Raw genomic sequence first — 27,727 nt, forward strand, 5'->3', positions numbered from 1 at the left:
TTGGTTTACTGAAGAGGGTAGTGTTTAACTTATCACCATGCTTGGAAATTCTTATGTCAAGGAAGTCTATTGCTTGTTTGTCATATGTAAGCTTGAACTTGACTGTCGGATGTACCTTGTTGAGTTCCTCAAACCAGGCTAGTAGTTGGTCATCTGTGTCTGTCCACAGCAGAAACAGGTCATCAATGTACCTCTTGAATATTGGCACTCTGTTGTCTTTGAATAGTTAGGTGCCTTGATCCTCAAACTCCGCCATGAACAGGTTGGCGTATGATGGGGCCATGTTGTAGGTAGAAAGATCTTTCGAAGCGGAAATAATTGAGTTCTAGACATAGTCTCAGCATTTCACATATGACATCCGGGGGGGGGGGGGGGGGCAACATACGGATACTTGAGAAGTTGTTGAATTGTGGCTGCTATGCCCTCCTGGTGAGGAATGACTGTGTAAAGACTGGTCACATCCAGATGACCAACTACTAGCCTGGTTCAAGGAACTCAACAAGGTACATCCGACAGTCAAGTTCAAGCTTACATATGACAAACAAGCAATAGACTTCCTTGTCATAAGAATTTTCAAGCATGGTGATAAGTTAAACACTACCCTCTTCAGTAAACCAACGGACAAGAATTCCGTCCTTCATGCAACCAGTTGCCATCCACCCAGCCTTAAGAAGGCACTCCCACTATCCCAATTCATGAGGGTAGCTAGGAATAATACCACTGAGGAGCTGAAAGAAGCACAACTGGTTGACATGATGACTAAATTCAGACGGAGGGGATTCAACCACAACAATCTCTTAAACAGTATAATGGCAGTATCGGATACAGCGCAAAAGGACCTGCTAGCTGGTACTAATGCTACCACACTTGAGGATAGACTCACGTTTACCACCACCTATACAAAGAATAAAGAAGGGATTGCTGATACCCTTAAGCAAAACTGGGGACTCTTATCATCTGATAAAGACTTACCTTTCAAATGCATGCCCCCACCCAGAATTGGGTACCGCAGAGCTACCTCACTGAGGGATCAGCTAATAAAAACTGACCCCAGGAACTGTTACAGCAATGACACCTGGCTTAAAACTAAGAAAGGTTGTTTTAGATGCCTGGGTTGTACCACCTGTGGAGGTCTCTCTACAGGTAGATTCTTCATCCATCCGTATTCTACCAGAAAGTTTAAAATCAGACACAGGGTCACCTGTACCACAACATTCATTGTATACCTCCTGCATTGTGTTCGGTGGATGACTTAAGGACCAGAATGGCTAACCACCGGTCTGCGATTCGTGCAGCATTGGATAAAGGTACATCAGATCAGCCGGTGGCACGGCATTTCGTGGAAGCAGGACACAAGGTAACCGACCTTAAATACATCATTATCGACCACATCCCCCCACTAAGTAGGGGGGGTGACAGGGCTAAAATTCTCTTACAAAAAGAGTCAAGATGGATTTTCAATCTTGGGATAATGACCCCCCAGGGACTCAATGTCCACCTTGACTGGCACTGCTGTTTATTGGGACAAGACTCTGTAATGAACCACCTCTCTATTTTCAAGATTGTTCCTGCCTTTGGTTCTATTGGACATTATGTAATCAAGTAAGGTACACCATATAAGGGACTGCCTCTAACTATGTGTTTATGTTCTCTTGGGTATTTTCTTTAGTTATGTTTTTTGAAGTGTACTACGTTCTTTGAAGTGTTCTTTGTTTAAGTTGTCATATTTTTTGCTTTGCTTAGTTGTCTGATACCTTCCCTTGGGTATCTGCATTGGTTATGTGCCGTGACATGGAGTGTGTGATAACGACTATCATTGCAGGTTCAACCAGGCTTGTGTGTTTTGCCTCTATGCCTCGCTAATTCTACCTGCATGAAATGACAGGGGGGACTTAAGAAGACCGCTATCGGTAGTTCTATACCTGGGCTCCGCAAATTGTCCAGTAGTTCATTACCTGTACTTTAAGATATGATATGGTTGAGGCTGTATATGGCTATGTGTATTTATGCTGTGGGATTACGGTCACCCTGGTGATTAACGCTATCTGCATGATAATATACTACTGCTTGTTTGGTTGTTAACATTTTTGTTTAAACCCATCTTTGTATTTATATATTGCTCCTAACAATCTGTTTTGCCTATGTTTTTAACTTTCACTTGGTTTACACTACTGAGTGTCTGGTTGCTATGCCAACGGGGCTTGAACTTGTGTCATGTGACGTGGATTTACTTCCAGGTGCCAGGGTGTTTACCACACTGATTGTTTGCTGTGCAGGGGTATTTAAGGGGGGTGAGTATACTGTTTCACACTGTGCTGTTTTTGAGAAAGGGGTAACACCCAAAACGTCAAAATAAATACTTTATCTTTTTGCAAGACCCTGTGAGTGACTTCCTCTTTGCTGCTTTATCTATACTCTTGAAGTGCACCCGGGGCAAGGAGAGCTAAACGGAGCTATTTGAAGCTGGAGTGCTACTACACCTTCTACATGTATATATATATATATATATATATATATATATATATATATATATATATATATATATATATATATATATATATATATAAATAAGCAAGCAAACATGAAGCACTCCAAAGGTCTTGTATATATTTCACTTTATTGTTACAATAAAGTGAAATATATACAAGACCTTTGGAGTGCTTCATGTTTGCTTGCTTATACTGGATTTGAATAGCACCCAAGGCTATTGCGGATCATGTTCTGGAGTTCACTCTGTTGAAAATATTAATATATATATATATATATATACACATACACACACACATACATGTATATGTGTGTACAGATGTACTGTATTTATGTATGTGTGTGTGTACATTGTAGCCCTTTGCAGTCAAGTAGCTGAAAACATGTAAAATCATATTTATGCAATATTTATATTTAATAAAGTGTTTAACTGTGTTTGTGCTGTTCACACACACACACATATATATATACACAGTATATATATGTGCTTAGAGGAAAGTGGTTGCACCTCACTGACGAGGCCCATAGGAGGCAGAAAAGATCGTCTGGGGTTGTCATGCTCCTTGTTCAGAGGTGATTTTGCCTGGTATTTCGGGGCTGGACTGACCTTACTTGGCGGATCAGACTGATATACTACAGGAAAGTTTTCCTTTGTGAAAAGCACATTGGTCTAAAAGAGGCTGCTCCTGGGTGGTAAATCGCCATAGAACTAGTTGATGAGCTGTTCATTCCCGGTAGAGCGATTCTCTCTTCGTATGCAAATTAATATGACCCTAGAGAGATCTCCCTATGGGTGATGGGGGAAACCAGACGTGGACTCCTTGCCCAGTGTGCTTAGAGGAATGTGGCTGCACCTCACTGACGAGGCCGAAATGATCATCTGGGGTTGTCATGTTCCTTGTTCAGAGGAGAATTGCCTGTTATTTCAGGGCTGTACTGACCTTACTTGGCTTGATCAGACTGATACACTATAGGAAAGTTTTCCTCTGTGAAAAGCAAATAGGGCTAAAAGAGGCTGCTCCTGGGTGGTAAATCGCCATAGAACTAGCTGATGAGCTGTTGTTCATTCCCGGTAGAGAGCTTCTCTCTTCGTATGCAAATAAATAATTGCATTCTAAGTTTGTGATATTCCTGTAATTTGTTATTAAACTCACCTGTATCAATTAACTTAATTAATTGTTCTCAAATCATCAGACAATTCTTTGCTGCTCTTTCTCTTCTCCATGCTCAGTGTGGCACACAGAGACACACAACAGAAAGATTGAGTCAATTGTTCTCCATTTTAACTGGTTGCCGGTGTGATTTCTATATTGTCAGCACCTGTTAATTGATACAGGTAAGTTTAATTACAAATTACAGGAGCATCACAAACTTGGAAAGCAATTATTTCTTACAATTTTGAGAAGGTGCCAATAATTGTGTCCAGACCATTTTTGGAGTTTTGCGTGGAATGTGTCAGATTTGCCTTTTTTTCTCCACTGTTTTGTGTCATACCAATACAAACAAAATAAATAAACAGGAGAATGCCTAAACATTTGTAATTGCAACAATTTTCTTTATGAAGTGGTGCATTATCTGACAAAAATGCAGAAAATATAGAAATATGTATTTAAATCTGCATCCATCTTCTATTGTTCTTTTGAGAACTCTATCTCCATATACAATAGGAAGATATTTCTTGACTATTGACATTCACCTAGATTACGAGTTTTGCGTTCGTGTTTTAATGCTGAAAAAAATGGCCATTTCAGCGTTAAAACAGCAACGCAGCCATTACGAGTCTTGTCAGTATAGCTATCAGCCAATAGGAATGAGAGCTGCTTAAATCCTATTGGCTGATTTGAACAGCCAATAGAATTTTAGCAGCATTAATTTCTATTGGCTGATTAAAAATTTTCAGCGAATAGGAATGCAACAGTACCCCCAGTATAAAAGGAGTACCTTGCATTTGAATCCTCAGTGTGGGCTGGACGATCGCATGAAGAGGACCTCCACGTCAGATCGATGGACCTCCACCTTGAACCTCCGCCTTGGACCTTCGCCTGGCCTCTGCGCATTGACCGCTCCGCTTCCGCAGGGATGAAGAAGATGCCGGTCCCTCGATGGATGAAGATGGAGCCGTCTGAATGAAGATGGAGCCGCTGGGATGAAAATCGTTCAAGCCGGACTTCAGCAACTGTGAGTACCTAAAGAGGGGTTAGTGTTAGGTTTTTTTTAAGGTTGTTTTGGGTGTTTTTTTTTTAGATTAGGGTTTGGGCTTTTCTTATTGGTAGCTTATTATAGATTAAGGTTCTTTTATTTTGGGATGTTTTTTTTAAAACGGGTAATAGAATAATTTTTATTATTTTGAATGTGTGTATGTGTAATTTTTTTTTCTTTTTGGGGTGTTTTCTTTTTTTTAGAATAGCCATTTTTTATTTTTAATGGGCAGCAAAAGAGCTGAATGCCTTTTTAAGGACAATGCCCATACAAATGCCCTTTTCAGGGAAATGGGTATATTAGGTTTAACTTTATTTTTATTGTGTGGGTTTGGGGGGTGGGGGTTTGTATACTGTTAGGGGGTGTTTGTTTTTCTTTTTTAGAAAAAGAGAAGATTTCTTAAAGTGTAAGTAAAGTTAAACTGACAGTTCGCTACCAATGCAAATAACATCAAAAATAAAGTATAGTTTCATTCATCGTTTTTTTTTAAATACCTTTTTTAATGCAGTAATTTAGTTATTTATTATCCCGTCTAATAACCTCCTTCCTCCACCCGCATAAAATTTTTTTTTCGGTTAGTAGTGACGTTCTCATCCGTATCTAACGGATTGGGTCCCCCACTGGCGTCTACATAGGAATTGATGACTCCCACTTCCTGTATTGCGCATGCGTTAGAGATTAATCTCTAGTACTCTGGATCTGCGCGTTCACAACTCCCGCATGCGCACTTTGAACAATCGATCGGCATCGGACCAAAACATTCTTCTTTCTGCAATCCCTTTTTCAAAGTAAGTTTAGATATAATAAAATGCAATTGATATATATATACACACTCTTAAAAAATATTTACATACTTATAAAGTTATACATTGATATACTGTATCGGAGTGTAGATGGCAGAATTGCGCATGCGCATAGTTCCAAACATCGAGAACGCGCACTCAGGAGGAGCGCATAAATCATTTAGAGAGACAAAGCAGGAAGAATGCAAGGGGGAGGAGGAAGCGGAGAAAATAGGGTATGAATAAATATAAGATTTACTTGAAAGCAATGGTGTTATTCAAAAAACAAAGTTAGCGACTAGGATGTTGGTCAGATTATATGTTATAAGATGCATTGCACTTAGAAAAACTTTACTTTCACTTTAAGGGCCCTTGGTAGTTTATTATAGATTAGGGTTTTTTATTTTGAGGTGCGTTTTTTTTTGTTTGTTTTTAATAATCTTTTATTGAGGTTTTTCAAGGCGAAATAACAGAACAAAATGCGGTACATTTTCTTAAAACAATGATGAGAACATTTCCATTCCATATGTTACAGTGATAAGAGAACAAAATAAGATGGTTAACCTTGTAAGAACTTCTGAAACCTCTATTTTATGAATTTACAAGCTCAAATGAGTAACTACTTAGCTGGCCTCTTATGGGCCAAGTGGTTTAGGTAACTAGTGATGTATGGTAGTCACATCTAAGACCCTAGTGGGTCTAGATATAGTGGGTAATCAGCGGGCGAGAGCCGCTTAGTGTTGGGGGGAAGGGAAAGGGGCAAGGAGGGACGGAGCTTTTTAACTAGAGGAGGTGCCATAGGGGTAGGAAAGTTGAACAATAAATTTTGATACGTGACAAAGTAAGTAGCTACGGGTTTACAAACAATGCTGAGATATAAAATATGATAAAAATAGTGACGTATGTAGATAAGTATAGTTTCCCTACCTCAATAAAATCATATTCTAATGATGAAACCAAACTGAATAACAATGGTTAGTAAAACATAGGTTAACAGTTAAATTTATATAATAAAATAATAAATTGAGCTACCATAGTGCTATAACCTTGTGTGCGTATACCTCGTCTCCTAATCTTTCAGCATATGCTAGAGAAATGGAACATGGAGTTAGCTAAAGATATAATACCCCATTTAAAGTTTGTATCATGCATAAGGAGGTACAAGACAAGCAGTTAGTAAGACACTCGTGTGAAACCCAGAAAAAGGTAATATTATTATGGTCCAAGTTGCCCTATTATTAGCTCGTGAAGTAGTCTATGTATGCAGAGGATAAATATAGAATGTGTTGTAAATCAGAAGCTGAGGCAGACCATATATTGTGGAGGGGGAAGTATATGGTAGAGTTCAGTATTCTGTGCTCCAGATTACGCAAGCGACACTCCAACCCTGGCCGCCGACAGAGCATCACACGCTCGTCCCCAACTAGCACAGAGCAACCGGAGAATGATAAATGTTAGCAGATCTATACAGGATTAATATACCTCAGCAACAGTGCTCTGAAGGAACAGACTTATTTAGTAATGGCTAACTGAGTCTACAGTAATATCTCCAATAACCACATTGGGCTAGGTTGTAAATATTTTGCTTATAGGAATTGGTTCTTATGTTAATTATAGTAGGATGTCTGTTAGGGATTGATTATCTTTCACACTTATTAAAGTCTCCTCCAATCATATAATGAGCGAAGAGTATCACTCTATTTAGTAGTGGTGCCAATCATCTACATGTACCTGCTGAGTGTCATTGTGTATAATCTCTCTGGGTTGGTACTAGTGGATTGCTCTTATATTAGTCTAGATGTGGAAAAAAAAATGTTACTAAATACATAACACTATAGATCAATTGGCTCTTAACATACACAAAGACAAGTTAACAAGTCAACTGATACAATAATGGCTCTTGTGAAACCACCAATATATCCTAATACAGGGCTAAGACAAACAAGTCATATCCTATAAACAAATCAGAGTCCCAGACATCAAACAACAGTGTTATCATTAAAGGCCTAAATATCCATAGCTAAGTGACCTGTTAAGGAGAAAGGTTCAAGTCGGACTGGGAAAGTGCTTCAAACCATTAAGTGTTAGGGTGTCCCATCCATAGTAGAATGCCATGTCACTTTACCCTACTCCAGACCTGGCCATGAATGTAGAGATCCTCTGTGTGAGCAAGGGAGCAGTGTAACCCAAACCCCATTTTGAAAAAGATATGTCCACAGGGGCCACCACCCAACCGAAACCCGAGATTTCTTCAATCAGAAAATTGGGTACATAGATGTTCTGGGGTAGCGTAGATAGTCCAGATGTGCTATTCTTTTGATCTGAAAAATGCATGTCCGCTGATATTGAAGCTGCTTCCGTACCGATTGGCACCTCCGCAATGCAGACAGACTGATATAGCTCTGCGACCATCTCCTCCTCCGCTTTGTAAGTTTCGCCATTGTCAGGCTCGAGCCCATGTGCCTGTTGAAGAGCGTGTGAAGTTTCAAAAGGAAAGGCATCCAAAGACACATGGCTTCCAGGCCGCAGCACATCCCTGCAAATCGCATGGTGCCGATCCAAGCGAATGGACAAATCATTCAGGAGGAAAATGATATGCTCCATTATAGAGGTATAGCAGGTACTGGTTATGCGCTAGCTTGGTATGAATCAGTGTGGGAACATGGGGATCTATAGGTTGTAATTCCCAGAGTAAGTCTGCGCAGCTTGGGTGTCGGGCAAGATGGCGGCCTTCTTGTCGTAAATGGGTCGCTACTGTAGCTTTTCGTTTTTGGATCGCCAGGTATCTGGCTGCTTCATGTCCTCAGATCACTCTAGAGTTTACAGCTGAGATCGCGACTAGGAGGGTAGCAGACATCGGTCACCACACAGACAGATCCCGGTAATGTAACCTCCGTTCATCCGTGCTCTGGAGACAAGCCTCTCAGCTACAAATACTCTGGGCAGTGTTGAGATCCATCTTCATTAAACTGGTATACATTTGGAGGAGTGTTTTGAAGAGGGTGGCTCTGCGTCGGCTGGATTGAAGATGGACCCGCTCCGCTCCGGATGGATGAAGATAAAAGATGCAGCTTGGATGAAGACTTCTGCCGCTTGGAGGACCTCTTCTGCCCGGATCCGATGAAGACTTCTTCCCCTCTGGAGGTCCACTTGTGCCCGGCTGGGTAAAGACGGCTCAAGGTAGGGAGATCTTCAGGGGGGTAGTGTTAGGTTTTTTAAGGGGGGATTGGGTGGGTTTTAGAGTAGGGTTGGGTGTGTGGGTGGTGGGTTTTAATGTTGGGGGGGTATTGTATTTTTTTTACAGGTGAAAGAGCTGATTACTTTGGGGCAATGCCCCGCAAAAGGCACTTTTAAGGGCTATTTGTAATTTAGTATAGGGTAGGGAATTTTATTATTTTGGGGGGATTTTTTATTTTATTAGGGGATTAGATTAGGTGTAATTAGTTTAAAATTCTTGTAATTCTTTTTTTTTCTGTAATTTAGTGTTTTTTTTTTCATAATTTAGTTTATTTAATTTAATTGTAGTTAATTATAGGTAGTTTAGGTAATATATTTAATGATAGTGTAGTGTTAGGTGTAATTGTAACTTAGGTTAGGATTTATTTTACAGGTAATTTTGTACTTATTTTAGCTAGGTAGTTATTAAATAGTTAATAACTATTGTACCTAGTTAAAATAAATACAAAGTTTCCTGTAAAATAAATATAAATCCTAAGCCAGCTACAATGTAACTATTAGTTATATTGTAGCTAGCTTAGGGTTTATTTTATAGGTAAGTATTTAGTTTTAAATAGGATTAATTTATTTAGTTATGTTAAATTTATTTCATTTAATTTAAATTATATTTAAGTTAGGGGGATGTTAGGGTTAGACTTAGGTTTAGGGGTTAATACCTTTAATATAGTAGCGGCAACGTTGGGGGTGGCAGATTAGGGGTTAATAAATGTAAGTAGGTGTCGGCGATGTTAGGGACGGCAGATTAGGGGTTAATAAAATTTAACTAGTGTTTGCGAGGCGGGAGTGCAGCGGTTTAGGGGTTAATATATTTATTAAAGTGGCAGCGATGTCCGATCGCCAGATTAGGGGTTAATATATTTATTTAAGTGTTTCCGATGTGGGGGGGGGGCTCGGTTTAGGGGTTAATAGGTAATTTATTGGTGTTAGTGTACTTTGTAGCACTTTAGTTAAGAGTTTTATGTTCCAGCGTTAGCCCATAAAACTCTTAACTACTGACTTTTAAATGTGGTAGGAGTCTTGACAGGAGAGGGTCTACCGCTCACGTCTTCCAGAACTTGTAATACCGGCGTTAGGCAAATCCCATTAAAAAGATAGGATACGCAATTGACGTAAGGGGATTTGCGGTAGCCTCGAGTCGCGGAAGAAAAGTGAGCGGTACACCTGTACCTGTCAGACTCGTAATACCAGCGGGTATTAAAAAGTAGCGTTGGGACCTCGTAATCTAGGCGTAACTTTGTGATGCTTCTGTAATTTGTTATTAAACTCACCTGAAGTGGTGCATTATCTGACAAAAATGCAGGGGTGACAATATTTTTGGCCATGACTGTGTATATATATATATATATATATATATATATATATATATATATATATATATATATATATATATATATATATATATATATTTATATTTATATTTATAGTTCAAGAAAAAGATTGCACTCACAGGTCTTTTCAAACAAAGTAAAATCACTTTTAATGTAACGTTTTCGGGGACAATATCCCCTTCATCAGCAATATCCCCTTATCAGAAGGGGATATTGTCCCCGAAAACGTTACATTAAAAGTGATTTTACTTTGTTTGAAAAGACCTGTGAGTGCAATCTTTTTCTTGAACCATAGCATTCTATCATTGCACCCAGGCAGGCGTCTGTAGGAGGGTCGGACTGAAGACAGGTCTAAAAAAATCAAAAATCAAATCTGCCCTAAAAACACCACGGGAAAGACTCCTACAATGCAAAGAAAATGAAAACAAAACAAGAACCCCTCTAGTAGTCACTTACAACCCTACTCTGGAAGGAGTGCGCAAAATTATTAAAGAACTACAACCACTAATTTCAGAGGACCCCCACACTCAAAAAAATATTTCCTTAACCCCCCATACTAGCATTCAAACAACCGCCTAACCTGAGACAGAGATTGGTCCGCAGCAAATTAACCACAGAACAGAAGCTTACACAGAATGGCACTGCACGATGCAACAAATCACTCTGCAAACTGTGTCAACATATATGTGACAGCAACACAGCCAGACACAACAGCGCTTCATACAATATTAAAGGATCCTATTCGTGCTCATCTGCTAATGTGTACATGATACAGTGTACAGTGTGTGACAGAGGTTGCTACATTGGAGAAACTGGCCTAAAGCTGCATCTCAGAATGAATGTACACAGACACTCGATCAAAAACCACAAGGAAAATGAATATTGTACCCCTGTTGGTCATCACTTCACCCAGACTGGTCACTCCATCCTTAACCTCAGGATTAAAATTCTTAAAGGGAATTTCAAAGACTCTCATGAACAAAAGACGTTTGAGATGAAAATGATCACACATTTCAATACCAGAAACGAAGGACTTAATGTAGACTCTGGCTTTCTCACACACTACCATAACTTTATATAATCTCTCATCTTATTGTCCTATATTGGTTTCTTTTTCCTTTTGTTTTTCCTCTCATCTGGCCTATTTACTCTCCTCTGTTTATTTATTCTTTCTGGCTATTCTCAGCTATTTTCTCCTTCAGACACATTCTCTGCTTTTATGACCCCCCTCTCACCCCCCTCCCTTCCATTTGTTGTATGTGATGTGTATCTATATCAGAATGATCAGTATTGCTTTAGACCTGAGGAAGAGAGGAAAACTCTCGAAAGCTTGTCTTTTAAATATTATGTTAGTCCAATAAAAAAGGTATCACTGCATACTGCAATACTTTGTTTTTTGAGCATCTATCTACTGGACTAACACGGCTACTCCAATCTTTAATATATATATATATATATATATATATATATATATATATATATAAATATATAAATATAAATACAAGTAGTAATCCTGGTGTACACCAAAGGAAAACCCCAAGATATAAGAGCGCTCCCAATATTAGTATTAAACACTTAATCTCAATATGTGATAAAGAGCTGATGCTAAACCACTTATATCACCTGCTGCTAAATTCTAAAATCAAAGAGATTCTCCTCAAAATCTCTTTTAACACTAATATCACATACAAGAGTATAGAAAGCGCTGGTTATTATAATAAGTTCAGAACCTTATGTTATACAAAAGGTATATGCATATGTGGGGAAATTTCACAAAATTATCATAATAATGTAGATATATGGTTGGAAAGAAAACACAGATGAATTTCAACAGTTCTCCTTCAGGTTGAAATGTGTCAGGCCGCTTGTTTAATCCCCTTTTGGGTGTCCACTTACTTAAAACTACCTCAATCGTTATGAGATAAGTTTTAGATGTATCCAGTGTATCTGCCCTCAAATAGATCTTCTCACAGGGACTTTAGGAAGGTGATGCCTTTTGTCAATGGTAGAAACCTCCAGGTTAAATAATTTTCCCAGATTGGTCACTGTGTATTCTTGTGATTCTCAGCAGCCCCACACGCCTGACAGCCATTTCACCAGAGCTTTTGCAAAAGGCGTCACCTTCCTAAAGTCCCTGTGAGAAGATCTATTTGAGGGCAGATACACTGGATACGTCTAAAACTTACCGGAGCAGCACTCATGGTTGGTAGCATGGTCATCCTGGGCCTACCGACATACTTTCTGGAATAAACCCGATGTCGCCTGGGGTCGGGAGTTAAGAAGGTTCAGAATGGGTCTCTATTCAAAATGTAATCTTCAATCATTTCTAAATGACATCAAGAACCTCCCCTGGCACAGATTAAACTTAATCCCAGATCTAGACTCTGCAGTTGAATTCTTTCAGTCTGAACTCCTACAAGTTTGGAATTTACATGCACCGCTGCGTAAGGTGAGAGTAAAAGGAGCACCCTTGAATTGGATCACAGCTGACCTCACTCAAATGTACCAATTTCGGGATTCATTGTGGTCAAAGTTCAAGCATACTGGCTCTATGAATGATCACTGTGTATATAGACAATGGCGAAATATATGTACTAAACAAACAAAATTGGCTAAGGCACAATATTTCTGTGAAAATCTGCACAATAATATATCTAACCCTAGAAAGTTTTGGAAACTCATAAATAACTTACAAAATCCACCAATCCACTCCCAACCCTCCACTGTCAATGTGGATAACCAAAACCTGCAACTCCCCTTAGAAGTAGCAAATGCCTTTAACAATTATTTTGTCGGATGCTCCACCACCCTGGTTGACAAACTAATAAATGGCACGCATCCTGAAGCTACAAATGTGGATCAGGCCCCACTAAAACAGCCAAGACCCAATATAGAAAAGTTCAATTTTAGACCTGTACCCTTCAATGTCATTAAGAAACACCTCAATAATCTAAAAATGAAAAACCAGTCAGGACCTGATCAAATCCCAGCAATGCTGTTGAAGCTCAGTGCGCCGGCAATTGTTAAGCCTGTCACAACCCTAATTAACGAATCCTTGGTGTCTGGATACATACCCAAACTCTGGAAAACTGCAAGAGTAGTGCCTATTCATAAAAGTGGGGAGTTAACCTTGGTTTCTAACTATCGTCCTATATCATTGCTCCCTGTATTGTCAAAAATCTTAGAAAAATGCGTCCATACGCAATTATGCGAGTATTATCAACTTTCTAACTATCTGACCCCTGATCAATCAGGTTTTAGACCGAATCACTCCACTACAACTGCCCTCCTAAAAGTTTGCAACGACATCCAAACTGGCATGGAACAAGGAGACCTAAAAGCAAAGGCTTTTGACACAGTGGACCATGACATACTACTTCTCAAACTAAAAAACTCTGGTATTGCTGATCGCCCGTTAACCTGGTTTAAATCATATGTATCGGATCGATCACAATATGTCTCTGTCTCTAACAGTGACTCCCTCCCTCTCCCAGTCACGTGTGGTGTTCCCCAAGGTTCCATTCTCGGCCCCCTACTATTCACATTATTTATAAACGATTTGCCTAATGTCTGCAAATCCTCAACTGTACACATGTACGCAGACGACACGGTAATCTATGCAAACAAATCTGATCTGCCGCAGCTTGAAGCAGTGCTCCAAGACCAGTTCACAGAGGTAGAAAAGTGGATCTCGAAAAAACAAACTCTTCCTAAACATTGACAAAACGGTCACAAGGATCTTTGGAACGGGACCTAAAATACAAAAATTACAAAATTCCCATCTTCGCATCAAAACAAAATCCAATTGCACGCTGACCGCAGTCCACTCTTTTAAATACTTAGGTATGTTGTTAGACCCCAATCTATCTTTTGGACTCCACATAGAAAAACTTGCCTCTAAACTTTATCCAAAACTAGGTGCCCTGTACAGAAACAAATCTTGCCTCAGCCCTACAGTAAAGGAAAAGATTGTACAGCAAATGCTGATGCCTATCTTTGATTATGGGGACATAGTATATGCACCTGCTCTGCAAACTCGTTTTAATAAACTAAATATGTTATATAACTCGTTCTGCCGCTTTGTGCTACAATGTAACTACAGGACCCACCATTGTGACATGCTAAAAGAACTAAACTGGCTGTCGCTGGAATCCAGACGCACCCTCCATCTTTCCTGCCTTGTCTTTAAGAGCCTTTCTGGGAAGCTCCCACCCTACCTGAGCAGAATGCTCTCCCCTGCTATTCCCACCTCCTATAACCTCCGATCCAATAACAGCACATTATTTAGCTTGCCTCAATACAAAAAGAAAGCAGATCGATCCTCCTTTTCCTACAGAGCGCCACAATTATGGAATGACCTCCCTCACACTTTAAAAACTTCCCCAAGCCTAAAATCCTTTAAGAGATCCCTCTATCCATATCTCAAAACAGAATGCTCCTGTCATGGTTGATTAAATATTTCGTACCTGCTCTATGTTAAATGTTTGCATATATTGTGTATTATTATTGTTTTTGTATTTTATTGTACCCTATTGTATCAATGCAATGTTTTGTGATCCCAGGACATACTTGAAAACGAGAGAAATCTCAATGTATCCTTCCTGGTAAAATATTTTATAAATAAATAAATCTTGTACATATCGTTTCTTACGATCTTCTAGTTACTTCAAACCAAAGTCTTCATTCTAAAACAGGCCTTAGTGGTGGGCGGCAACATCGCCCTTCATCCTGAATGACGTTCTTTCGTGCCATTTCCCCTTCAGATACACTGTGCAATAGTTGTGTGAGAGAGCTATGGCATCGTAACTTGGCTGGCCTGAAGGTGGTATTACGCCCTGAATGGGACTATCAAGGGGACAGTTTTGTGTGTGGACCGAATATCCCTCTGTGCTTTTCATGATATCTGCTTCAATTATAATCACAGTGAGTCCAACACAGTTCTGCTCCTTTTGTCTCTCATATGTTCTGAGATCGTACTCAAGAGGCCCAGAAGGTCAGACTGCGACTGAGGCTCCAGGTTCATCATCTGTAGTGGATCCCACTGGGATATCCAAGCCCTCTCCTATGGGTTGTATACCTGCCCCACAGTCCTAGTGGTAGGTTTTGGTTGCTCAAGGGTTTGGTGGAGAGAATGACTCAACTCTGACTGGGGTGAGAATGCTTGTTGACGACCTTATGGTCCGTATATGTGTGGATGTATCAGATGCGTTAAGTGATGACCAAGTATAAGTCTTTAACTTGGGGGAGATGGTATTCGTATCTCCGGTTGGTAGCCAGGTGTGGCGATAGCCACTAAAGCTGTTAATTCTGGGAGGACTTCTGAAGGGGATCCTTCAGTTGCTTTCGAGAGGGACTTTGCTTCCTTTAACCCTGTAGCAGGTGAGTCAGAGGACTCTGTGGACGGGATGACTAGGTTTGATGTGAAGCAGTTCCGGACTCTTCTGGATAGGGTCTTGTCTACCCTGAAGATCCAGGTGACTTCATTGTCTGGAGAAGAACTTTTTCTAGTATGGACTCGGGGCCTGGTCCTAGGCCGAGAAACCTGGATGTTTTCCCTGTTTGATCTATTATTGATTAAATCATTTCTAGGGAAAATGAGGGGATAGGCTGTCCATTTGTTTCTTCTTAGGCTTTCAACAGCTTGTTTCCTGTCCCAGAGGAACACACAGAGGTTCCTTCCATAGATAGCACAATGTGCCCTACAGCTAAACTCAGGGAGTTCAAGGTTTCTATGTCCTGTTCCCCGGTGGGGGCTTAGAGGAATATCTCAGGGTGCTGTCCTTTCAGTCTGGTGCTTTGTTTAATCCGGCAGTGGGCATTTCTGCAGTCTCGGAAGCTGCAAAATTCTGGTCTGATTCAATATCGAAGAGGATTAGGATGATTTCCCTGGAGGAGATCCAGGACCAGGTCAGTTTTTTTGGATTAGCTAACGATTACATCAGGAAAGCTATCCTGCATATTGTTCTTATAACCGCGAGGATCTCCAGTGTTACAAATTTGGCTAGACAAGCTCTGTGGTTTCTGTCACAGCCGGTGGATCATGTTCCTGAGTATGACCTCTTATCTTCACCTATTAGGAGCAGGGCCTTAGCTGGTCAGACTTTAAACAACCCTGTCAACTCAGTCAGGGGTGACAGTGGGATTTCCATAGGACAGAGTCCATCAAGTAAACTGGTGGAGAAGTGTGCGAACGCGCATTAGTCCGTATTTCATAGGGCACCCAGAGAGTCTCCTGGTGATGCTTTTGAACTGGGAGACTCAGAGGATAACCTGAGTCTGTTAGACATAAGGAGAGAGTTGATCCTGATCAGGCAACAGGTCGCGTAGGGGACAGACTTTCTCTCTATCAGAAGGATTAGGCCCGGTCAGTCTGGGACCCATGGGTGATGGATATTATCCATCAGGACTACAGGCTCTGTTTAGGTCATCAAGGGTTTTGGATGATTCTGTCAGCAGGGAGGCTCTCTTTCATTGTGTGGAAGACCTCATATTGAAGACCTCCTATGGGAGCTATAGTCTCTGTTCCGAAGTCTAAGAGGGGAAGCAGTTTTTACTCTATCCTCTATGTGGATTCAGAGGAGGAAGGAGGATTCTGTCCTATTTTGGACTTGAAGGATTTAAACAGGTCTGTTTAAGTTCTGATCTTTAAGACAAAATTGTTAAAATCTTTTCTTCTCCTAGCAGAGGACGGTCAATCTGTTTCTACCATTTTCCTAAATTATGCTTTCCTTCACATCCCAGTGCATTGCAGTGCAAGGATTATTTACGTTTCTTGCATTTTGCTGTTCTAAATCAAGTTTGTAGCGCTTCCAGTAGGTCTAGCTACAGCCCCTCAAGTCCTTACCAAGGTGCTGGGAGCTCTTTTGGCAGGGCTTCATCTACAGGGGATTGCAGTGGCTTCAAGCTCCATCCTTGGATTTTTTGGTTCAAACTCCATCCTTGCGGGTGGCCCCGGACCACACTCAAAAGATTTTCTCTTGCCTTTGGGCACATGGTTGGAGTATTAACTTGGAAATGAGTTCCCTTGTTCCATCTACGAGGGTTTGCCTTCGGGATTAGTTACAGACGCTATCAGCATGAGTCTTTATCTCTCTGATCTATGCAGGGATGCACTTCAGGAGGTATGTTCCTGGCTTCTCTCTAATGTTCATTCGTCAGTGGCACTATGCATGGTGGTGGTAGCTCAAATGATGGCAACATCTGATGCTGTGCCATTTGCTTGGTTTTATCTGCACCCCCTTCAGCTGTGCATGCTTTGATAGTGGAATAGGGATCATTCAGACTTGTCACAGAAAGTTTTTATGGATGGTCGGATGAGGGAGAGTCTTCATTGGTGGATATCCTCCTCGTCAGTTAGTTTAGGACTTTTTGTTGTCCTTCCTGGGTTGTAATCTCAGTGGATGCAAGCCCATCTGGCTGGGTCGCTTCTTGTGGTTCTCTTGAAGCAAAATGTCACTAATACTAGTTTAGAAGAAAACTAAAAAATTCTTTATATAATAATATGTGTATAATTGTATAGAATGTAATCTAAATATTAAATCTCTCCTAAATAACTTTACATCATTAATATAGTGAAGGAATGTAGGAATCACATGAATTTGAGAAAATAATCACATAGCAGAGAGGTAGACTTACTGAACAAAATCTACTCTCTAGAACAAAAAAAAAAAAAAGGAAAAAAAGATGATTAGTACTGGAAGTACTAAAGTCCAGTTATGAACTGAAATACAAGTTAAGCTTAAATAGGAAGCTGGACGTTAGAGGGCAGGAAGATCAAGTGATCCAGAGGTAGAAAAACTGTAAATTCACAGTGGTGAATAGAAGGTTAATCTCCCATGCTATTTACAATAAAAATATGCAGCATAGAGGAAAAATTAATATCCTTGAGTTTTTACCTTAAGGTTGAGAAAAACTTTCTTTGCACAAGTCGATCCGGAGTAACTGGCATGATGAAAACTATACCTCAATAAGAGCGGAGCTGGCTATTGTCTCACTTGATGCCGGAGGGTTTATCCAGTTATTGGGGCGTGCAGCTGACTGGCGTCAGATTCAGTATTGCTGGAAATAGATTTGGACATAAATACTATCGGCAACAAGGTAGTTAGTATGGATTTGAAAAGGTAGGAGACTTTTAGAGTATCCGATGCCAAACAGACCTAGGAGAGAATGAGAGGCAAACTATATCAGCTTCTACCTTATGCAGCTGCTCCAATTTCCAAAAGGCATGAGAGTTGGTAGGTATTGTGGACAGGACCAGCAATAAAAATGATAGGTGTGGTTCACAGCAAGGTATGTCGTAGCTTGACGATATCCAATCACCTCCCTCAAGGTGCTTCAGACTTTTATTGACAGAGTCAGGTAAGGTTGGAGGATGACACACAAGGCTCTTGGGATCAAATGAAAATGTCTCTCCCTATCAATATTCTGGAGTTAAGGGCTATTTATAATGCGCTTTTAGATTGCCTAATTTGCCTTACTCTTGATTTATTCAGTTCCATTCAGGAAACGTCACATCTGTAACCTATATCAACTTGGTCTACCTGTTCCCTCCTATTGTTCTTCTTGAATGAGTGGTGGCTCGGATTAAACAGAAATGTGTTCCTGCTATTCTAATTGCTCCTGCATGGAGGCGCAGGCTTTGGTTTGCTGATTTGATGAAAATGTCTTCTGCTCCTCCTTGGCGACAGCCTCTTTGTGGGATTTGTTATCTCAGGGTCCTTTCTTTTATTAGGATCTTGATACCTTGCAGTTAACTACCTGGAGATTGACCGGTTGAGAGATGGTTCTTTTACAGTATGTTTATCTCCTTTTAGGTCGGCTGATCTGTTTTTTCTTTTAGTTCTTGTTCTCTTGATCAAGGTTATTTGTTTAGTGGAGAGTGTTTCTCTTCACATTTCTCTTCGTCTTTCAGAAGGTTTTGGAGTTGGACCAATATATCTGTTTGCTCAATGACCATTTTTGGTCCTTTTCTCTGTTTGATTGAATGGTTGCATTGGGCTGATGTTCATCCTCCTTTGTTATTAGTTGTTTCTTAGAGGGCATATTCATTTCAGTGTTTGTGAAGATTATTTGAGCTTTTGTTTTATACAATAACTTCTTCTCGGAGACTGTGTTCGTTGGAATTGTCCTGTATTTTCCTGAGGCATGAATCTGCTTCTTGGGACCACTTGTAATCTGACCCATATTGTGTAAATCAGTGCATTAGGATAATTTATAATTCTTGTTAATTTCATCAGATTTTTTTAGTTTTGATTTATTACTCTGTATTTATTACTCGGTTTTTCGCATTTCAGCCTGTGCTCAAACCTCTTCTGCTTTCAGCAGCCAGCTCTAATCCTTATCTCCAGCTTCTCTGCATTGCTGCTGATTTGCCCCTTTACTTTGTTCCCTGCAAGAGAATTCTGGTCAACAAAGTATACAATGGGAACAAAGACAATTTGATAATAGAACTAAATTTGAAAGAAAAAAAAATCAAATTGTATGCTATGTCTGAATCACAAAAGAAAATGTTGGGGTTTCATATCCCTTTAAAGTAAATTTGAAAGAAAAAAAAATCAAATTGTATGCTATGTCTGAATCACAAAAGAAAATGTTGGGGTTTCATATCCCTTTAAGGTAGAGAGGCTAATCTTCAAATAATCTTCACAAACACTGAAATGAATATGCCCTCTAAGAAACAACTAATAACAAAGGAGGATGAACATCAGCCCAATGCAACCATTCAATCAAACAGAGAAAAGGACCAAAAATGGTCATTGAGCAAACAGATATATTGGTCCAACTCCAAAACCTTCTGAAAGACGAAGAGAAATGTGAAGAGAAACACTCTCCACTAAACAAATAACCTTGATCTCTCTACCTTAAAGGGATATGAAACCCCAACATTTTCTTTTGTGATTCAGACATAGCATACAATTTGATTTTTTTTTCTTTCAAATTTACTTTAAAGGGATATGAAACCCCAACATTTTCTTTTGTGATTCAGACATAGCATACAATTTGATTTTTTTTTCTTTCAAATTTACTTCTATTATCAAATTGTCTTTGTTCCCATTGTATACTTTGTTGAAGAGATACCTAGGTAGGTGTCTGAGCTCTACCTGGCAGGAAATAGTGCTTGAAAATGGTTGCAAAAATGCTGCGATATAATGCTCCGAACACATGCACGCTCCTGAGCTTAAGTCCCTGCTTGTCAACAAAAGATACCAAAAGAACAAAGAAAATTTGATTATAGAAGTAAATTAGAAAGTTTAAAACTGTATGCTCTAACTGAATCATGAGAGAAAAATGTAGGGTTTCATATCTCTTTAATAATGCTTGTTTTGTCTGCTCTGCTATCTGCAAGGCAACTCTTTTGAACACTGCACAAACCTATTTAAAGTTAGACCTGATTGGCTACAATCAAGGGAGATTAGATAATGTAATTGATGTGCAGGATTTTAAAGTATTCATAGGTTACAGTTTGTTTGTTTTCTGCCAATTCTAGAACAAGTAAATTTTTTAACAGCAGAAACAAGTAAATAAAATAAATAATCAGTGTATAATTCAATCTTATGAAGTGAAGGTTATGTAGGGGGCGCCACAGGCAATCTGTTTTTTCTTAAATTCTATGTTTAGAGAAAGAATCTGTGGTTTTGGTATTGATATGAATTGTCTAATCTCTTTATCTAATTTTAGTGCAAATGTTATTGTGAAATAATTGTGATGAATAAAGCAGAGAACGTTCTAATGGTGATTCTACACTTATTATATTCTCTTGTTATAGGATAAACTAAAAGCCCTTAAAATAATTTTGGATATATAAAATCACAAATGGACAACGTATACAGATTATATATATATATTTATTTAACATGTATTAAAAGACAATTTAAATGGTTCAATTTCTTCAACCTACTCAATGCAGTGTATTCTTGTAAAGAAGATAAAAAAGTGTGTGAACGCTTGGACTTTAACTATTAGTTCCTTAAAAAATGACACCGGTGTCAAAAATCGTTAAAAAAAGATAAAATACCCAGTTTGATATTTTTCAGTGGACAATATATGAAAGTTGTTACATAATTTTGGCCATTAATACAGATGTCAATATTGCGCCTTACACATATATATTATTGCTCAGTTTCTATTTTAAGACAACTAGTTTTTTAGCTAACAGTAATTTTGTAGCCAGTAGATCAGATACAAACGCCAAGTTTGTTGCAAATGTAAACACCAAGTGTGTTGCAAATGTAAACAGTTCCGTTCACTTCTACGGTCATTCAGAGGTGTCAGTGATTTTACTTCACCTTATAAAACATCCTGTGTAACACTGTACCTTATTGTATATTGAAATGTTTTTTTTTGTTGTCCTTTTCTTTGTTGTGGCATCTCTAGCCGTTAGAATTCTGTTTCCAAATTCAGAGCCTTGGTCACATGAGCCCCATGGACCAATAGGGACCAGCTCGATGTTCGTGAGTGTGCACACTTTCTAAGTTAATTCAAAAGAATTCTTCTTTGCTCCTACCGCTATTCCGCAAAGTCCCTCCGTATATGCAATATAATACGGCAGGTGTTATGGTAGCTGTGTTCTATAGTTGGAGCTATTAAGTTGTATAATTCAATCTTGTTTTATTAAAATTGATTATTTTATAAGTTATTTGCTTAGATACCACTAACATAAGATTAGATGTACTTACTTTCAAAGGAAAATTTGTACAGCAGGTTGGCAAGATCCTCCACAGTCTTCCCTGATGAACTCTCTGCTCTAAATTCCTTTATCTTTGTAATCAGGTCAGAAATAACCTCATTAAAAGAATCTGTATAAAGCACAGCTTCTGATGGCTTCAGCATCTTTTGGTTCAGCACAGTACGTAGAATGTGCCAGCGATGGCCCTCCCTATGCAGAATGATAAGAAATTGTTACTGTATACAATCAACCAAATAATGTATCCCAGACAGGGATAGGCACAGACAAAGGATACAATAACCAGCCCTCCTCTGGCTATACCCATGTGCCAGTGTCACTACTGTGTCATTATATAGTGCTGGGTGTTATTATACTGCTGCAGATACCACTGATCCTATAACCAGCCCTCCTCTGGCTATACCCATGTGCCAGTGTCACTACTATGTCATTATATAGTGCTTGGTGTTATTATACTGATGCAGATACCAGTGATCCTATAACCAGCCCTCCTCTGGCTATACCCATGTGCCAGTGTCACTACTGTGTCATTATATAGTGCTTGGTGTTATTATACTGATGCAGATACCACTGATCCTATAACCAGCCCTCCTCTGGCTATACCCATGAGCCAGTGTCACTACTGTGTCATTATATAGCGCTGGGTGTTATACTGATGCAGATACCACTGACCCTATAACCAGCTTTTGTCTGGCTATATGCATGTGCCAGTGTCACTACTGTGTCTTTGTATAGAGCTGGGTGTTATTATACTGATGCACATCCAGTATTTCACCCAGGCTTTATTTATTCCATAACTTATCACCCAGTATCGCTAGCAGTTTCTTGACAAGCCACTAACTTTACTCACACTACATATATATTTTTTAATTCCTATTATTTAATCAGAAAGAAAAGATATACTAAGGTTGTGGAGGACACTGCAAGGGCTAGTCACGGACACCTTGCCTATCCCTGATCTGAGATCTTCCATAGTTATTTCAAGTAGCAGTTAAAAGTATATGACTTGGGATATGGAATAATCATTAAGAATAATTTTGTATCCAGTTTCAGCACAGTATGTAAGAGTATAAGACTTTATAACTGCAGGCATTTTGGCCCGAAAATATATACATAAATAATATGTTATGCAGCACATACAAAATACATGTTTTAAAGGCCTTTAACACTGTGAGTATGGTGGCTAAATTTGCTTTATTTTGTAGTTGTGGCTGTAGCCAGTAATGAATGCTTGCAATGATCAAACAATCACTGTGTAAAATATCCCAGGGTTCTGCATCTTGCAGTAGACACTCAGGCTTCCCTCTTTTAGGATCAGTGGAAACCCAAATGTTTTAGATTTTAATTACAGGAAAGCAAGTAAAACAATTCTTACTATTTATCATATAAAGGGCTAGATTACAAGTAGAACGCTAATTAATCGTGCCTCCTTTAAACTGTCAAATTCTCCCGTTTACGGGGCACAATACATAACCAGCCATTACAAGTGGCTGGTTAATGCTACCGTTAGCTCGCAGTAGCAATTAGCTCTCTGAAAATTAACCAGAGATCAGATTTCTGGTTAACTTTAAAAATGTCCCACAATTGCCCCCAAAATACCCCAAATGAAATCGTATGGTGCCTTTAAAAAAAAAAAAAAAAAAAAAAAAAAAAAGTAGCATCTTTAATAATTAAAATAAAAAATGCACAAAGCAGTTTTTAGGGTTAAAGTTAGGGGATGTGAGTTGTTAGAAAAAAAAAACGGACTGAAAAGTGCCTTTACATTGCGGTCTATGGTGACTGTATGTCTACTGTAAATAGATATGCTTATATACATATATATTTATGTGTAATATGTGTATATACACATATAGACACATAAATATATACGTATATATTCATATACATAGGTTCTACATTTGCTGCCCATCGCTGCGCGATTTGCCCCTTCACTGTGCTAGGTTCTCTGCCGTGTCTGTCAGCATGAGAATGAGGCTCCTATTGGAGCCTATGGAAGAGCGCTCTCGTGAGTGCCAAGCTTCCTTGCAATGCAAACATATGACGGGTAAAATGGGGGAGCTTGAGCTCTTATTTACAGAAGAGGACTATGATATCAGTATAACTGTATAACTAAAACTTGGTGGGACAATTCAAATGAATAGAGAGTTAACTTAGAGGGTTATACTTTATTTAGGAGGGACAGGAGTAATAAAAAAGGGTGGAGGAATTTGCATGTATATTAAACCTGACCTTAAACCTACAATAAGGTAAGACATTTATTAAACAGGTGATAATGTATAGACCCTGTGGGTTGAAATAAGAATTGGGAAAAAAAATCCTAAACCAAATATTACTAAATACATGCTACGAGCCCCACCAACATTAGTAACACGGAGGAAACTCAACTTCTAATGAAAATAGGAAAGGCTGCTAATACTAGTGCTGCAATTATGTGAGATTTTATCTACCCCAACATAACCATGGAAAATGAAACTAGTAATACTGCTAAGGGAGATGTTCTCGGGGATAACTTCTTGTCACAATTAATAGAAGAGCTAACTAGAAATGAATCTAAAATTAGGAAAAAAACATAGTGTACTTAAATTATTAAAAAAAAATAGTACAGACTCAACATTCCAAATATATAAGGAATGTAACAAAGCATGCAAAAAAATGCAAAAAAACCCCAATCAAATTAGCCAAAATTTAAAATAAAGGTTAATTGCAAAGGATTCTAAGTCAAACCTTAAAAGTTTTTTTTAAGTACATATATGGCAAAAAATGTAAGAAGGACAATACATGTACATTCAAATGTGTGAAGGGTAGCATAATTAACAGTGACAGGAAAAATGCTGGGTATTCAATCAGTTCTTTTCTTCAGTATACACAAGAGAAGATCCAATGGAAGATACTTTGAAACAAACTAAAACACACAAGCCCATGTTATGAAATGGGCTCTCTCTAGAGGATATCAGGGGGGAAAACGGGATAATATTAAGGTAAATTAAACTCCAGGCCCAGATGGAATGCACCCAAGGGTTTTATGGAAACTTAGCACTGTTATAGCCAAACCTCTACTCTTAATTTTTCAAGACTCATTATCCTCAGGCATAGTACCCCAGAACTGGCATAAAGCTGAAGGGGTACCACTTTTTAAAAATAGAAGCAGGGCTGATCCAGTAAGCTATAGACCAGTTAGTCTGACATCAATACTGGGGAAGATACTTGAAGGGATTATATTGATGAGTATATTCATGTAAACAAGATTATGAGTTCAAATCAGCATGGTTTTATGAGGAACATACTTGGATTTTGCAAAGGCGTTTTATACTGTACCACGAGTAATAAATGTACACAAGTGGTGAGTTAAATTACCATAAGAAATTCAACAAAGTGCATTTGCATGGCAGACATACATCCAAATAGGGCATGCATCTTAGCACTTATTGTCTAACTCCATGTAGGCAACTCCCCTGCATATTGCGATGAGTGTCAGCCAAAGTACAAAATGTGCCCACCTCACATTAAGCAAAATGTGGAAAAAAGTTATTTACTCATACACAAATACACGAACGCTCATACATAAACACACTCCAAACACACACATATGCTCACAGTACATTACCAAATCTTGTGGGAACCCCCAAAAATTTTAAGGAACCCAACAGAGGGAGCCAAACCCCATTTTAAGAAGCACTGCTGTATAGGAATCAGGTAAGAAGGGGAGCATATTTGAGAAAAAATAGGCTAGTGTGCTGAGGTTGTAAAGTAAATAGATGATATGGTTAATAATATGAGGGCAGGATTAGAGTTTATAACTAGCACACATATGGAAAACTGTTCTGATGATTCCAAAATTAAACTGTTGGGCTATAGCACAAAATAAGCACATATACACACCCACATGCATCTGATCTTGGGCTCTGAGTGAGGCAGCATATACTCAACATAATGAGGTTGTGGGGGGATTGAAAAGCAGATTAGGGGTTCTAGATTGGTATATATTGAGCTTAAAGGGACAGTCTACTCAAGAATTTGTATTGCTTAAAAAGATAGCATATCTATATGGCATACATGAACTAGCACGGTCTAACTTTGAAAAACTGTCAAAATGCACTGAGATAAGAGGTGCCCTTCAAGAGCTTAAACATTTGCATATAAGCAGACCTAGGTTTAGCTTTTAACAAAGAATACCAAGAGAACAAAGCAAATTTGATGATACAAGTAAATTGGAAAGTTGCTTAAAATTGCATGTCCTATCTGAATCATGAAAGTTTAATTTTGACTAGACTACCTCTTTAAGGGACATTGCGGGCATGCATCTTAGGTTGCTGTGTATTTAATCTGAGTGCTGATGTAGCATATGCTTATTATAATGAGGTCTGATCTGCTGGACTGGCAGGTTTGGAGTCTATTCTGTTGCATTTGCTGCTCATGAGGGCTGCCACTTACAAAATGTGTCTGAGGAATGATCCGATTCATGTCATTTGCTCTGGGATCTGTTTAATTCTAAAAAAGTATGATATTGCTAAATGCCTGTTTATTTATGATTGCTCACTGGTCTTTCCATCAAGAATACTGAGCAAACAACACACTTCTTAGGAGCCAGTCAATAGTGTTTGTATACTGTATAGATATAAGCAGAACATTAAAAAAGGTGATAAACCAAAAGTAACATTTCCTGAAGCTGTGACTTCAAGGCTCATGGGATTTATCAAACCTCGACCTATATGCAATTTGCGCAAATTAATTGATTGCATTTTTTGTTTTTTCCTTCTAGGGGCCTCATATCTAAGCTTTGCCTACAGACCTAATGACTCTACAGCCTTCTCTGATTCTTCCCATTAAAAGTAATAAGAAGCACAAACACTTGTTACTAGTTACTGTGAGGGTTTGGTTAAATATTTTTGCTCCAGGAATGTGATATATCCTAAGTAGCCAATATTTATATTAAATCTGATTTTCACACACAAATTAGAGAAATAACTGAAATCTGGTCAGTGTAAATCTGCAGCCACATTATTCAGCTCATCCAAACAGTAAGGCACTGTGAAAGGCTTTAAAAATACAGGCTAGAAACTGTTCACATGGAACCAGGAACTTCCTTTTAATATTGTCTCTCATCCAAGTACTTTCTCTTTAATAACTCTGGATAATCACCATCAGGTTATTGTGTAAACTACCCATTGATCTGTATTTGGTAAGTTTAATCTCCATATATCTGGCTCTTGTTAGGTTTCTGCCTTAAGTCTTGGTAACTGTTATGTACAGTTACTAAATGTACCAAAAATGTTTAAATGATGATGTCTCTCTTTATAAATGTGCATCCACACTTAATTACTTTATACTCACTCTGTTAAAGGACCATATGAAAAGTTTCTTTTATTCCTGTGTTCCCTCCATAGATACATGTCAGCCCTCATAGGATATTTTCCCTCTTGTCTACACACCGACTCCAGAATCTCAGGACTGGCAACATTCACTAACTCGTGTTTTCCTATTTTGGTTTTCCACATGGGTCCATATTTCTTCTTCTGAATCCTCTGGAAAAACAAACAATGTGAGCTATAGCTGAATGTGTGTGTTTCTGTGCTGCTTTGTATAAAATCAAATATTTTAAATACAAATATTTGAAGACATAGTTACAGAGTTTATTTTGATATTGCTCCTCATATCTGCTATATTAATCTTGTTTACTTCTGGACTAATTGTGGATTGTAATTTGTTACATTTAGGGTCATATAATTTAGTGCGTGTTAAACAGTCCTACTAATGATATGTTATTGTGATTATGTTCTAATGAAATTTGGATACTGTTTTTATTGAGTGCTATACATTTTAGTTATCATTCAAGTTTTTTTGCATATATTTGTTAACTATTTGGGTAATTCCTAGCAATTTGCTTAAACCCTAGACAAGGACATAATCAGGAACAAGATAATCAGGAAAACAACTGTGCACTCTAGAATAAACTATCACAAACAGTAGCCAAACAAACGAAATTCATCATAGACAGAAGCCATATTATAAAA

At 38.7% G+C, this 27,727-nt stretch overlaps 1 protein-coding gene across 3 annotated transcripts in view; it reads right to left on the reverse strand.

The window, feature by feature from the left end:
- Positions 1-27,727, reverse strand: part of LOC128645279 (sterol 26-hydroxylase, mitochondrial) — a 199,369-nt gene that overhangs the window by 111,627 nt on the left and 60,015 nt on the right. For all 3 annotated transcript variants that reach the window (XM_053698138.1, XM_053698140.1, XM_053698137.1), the window contains exons 2-3: positions 27,048-27,238; positions 21,709-21,908 (exon numbers count right to left, since the gene is read on the reverse strand). In XM_053698138.1, coding sequence (XP_053554113.1) covers positions 21,709-21,908; positions 27,048-27,238 — 391 coding nt within the window. The remainder of the gene's footprint in view (positions 1-21,708; positions 21,909-27,047; positions 27,239-27,727) is intronic.

This window comes from Bombina bombina, chromosome 1 (assembly GCF_027579735.1).
Source record: "Bombina bombina isolate aBomBom1 chromosome 1, aBomBom1.pri, whole genome shotgun sequence".
Lineage (NCBI taxonomy): Eukaryota > Metazoa > Chordata > Amphibia > Anura > Bombinatoridae > Bombina > Bombina bombina.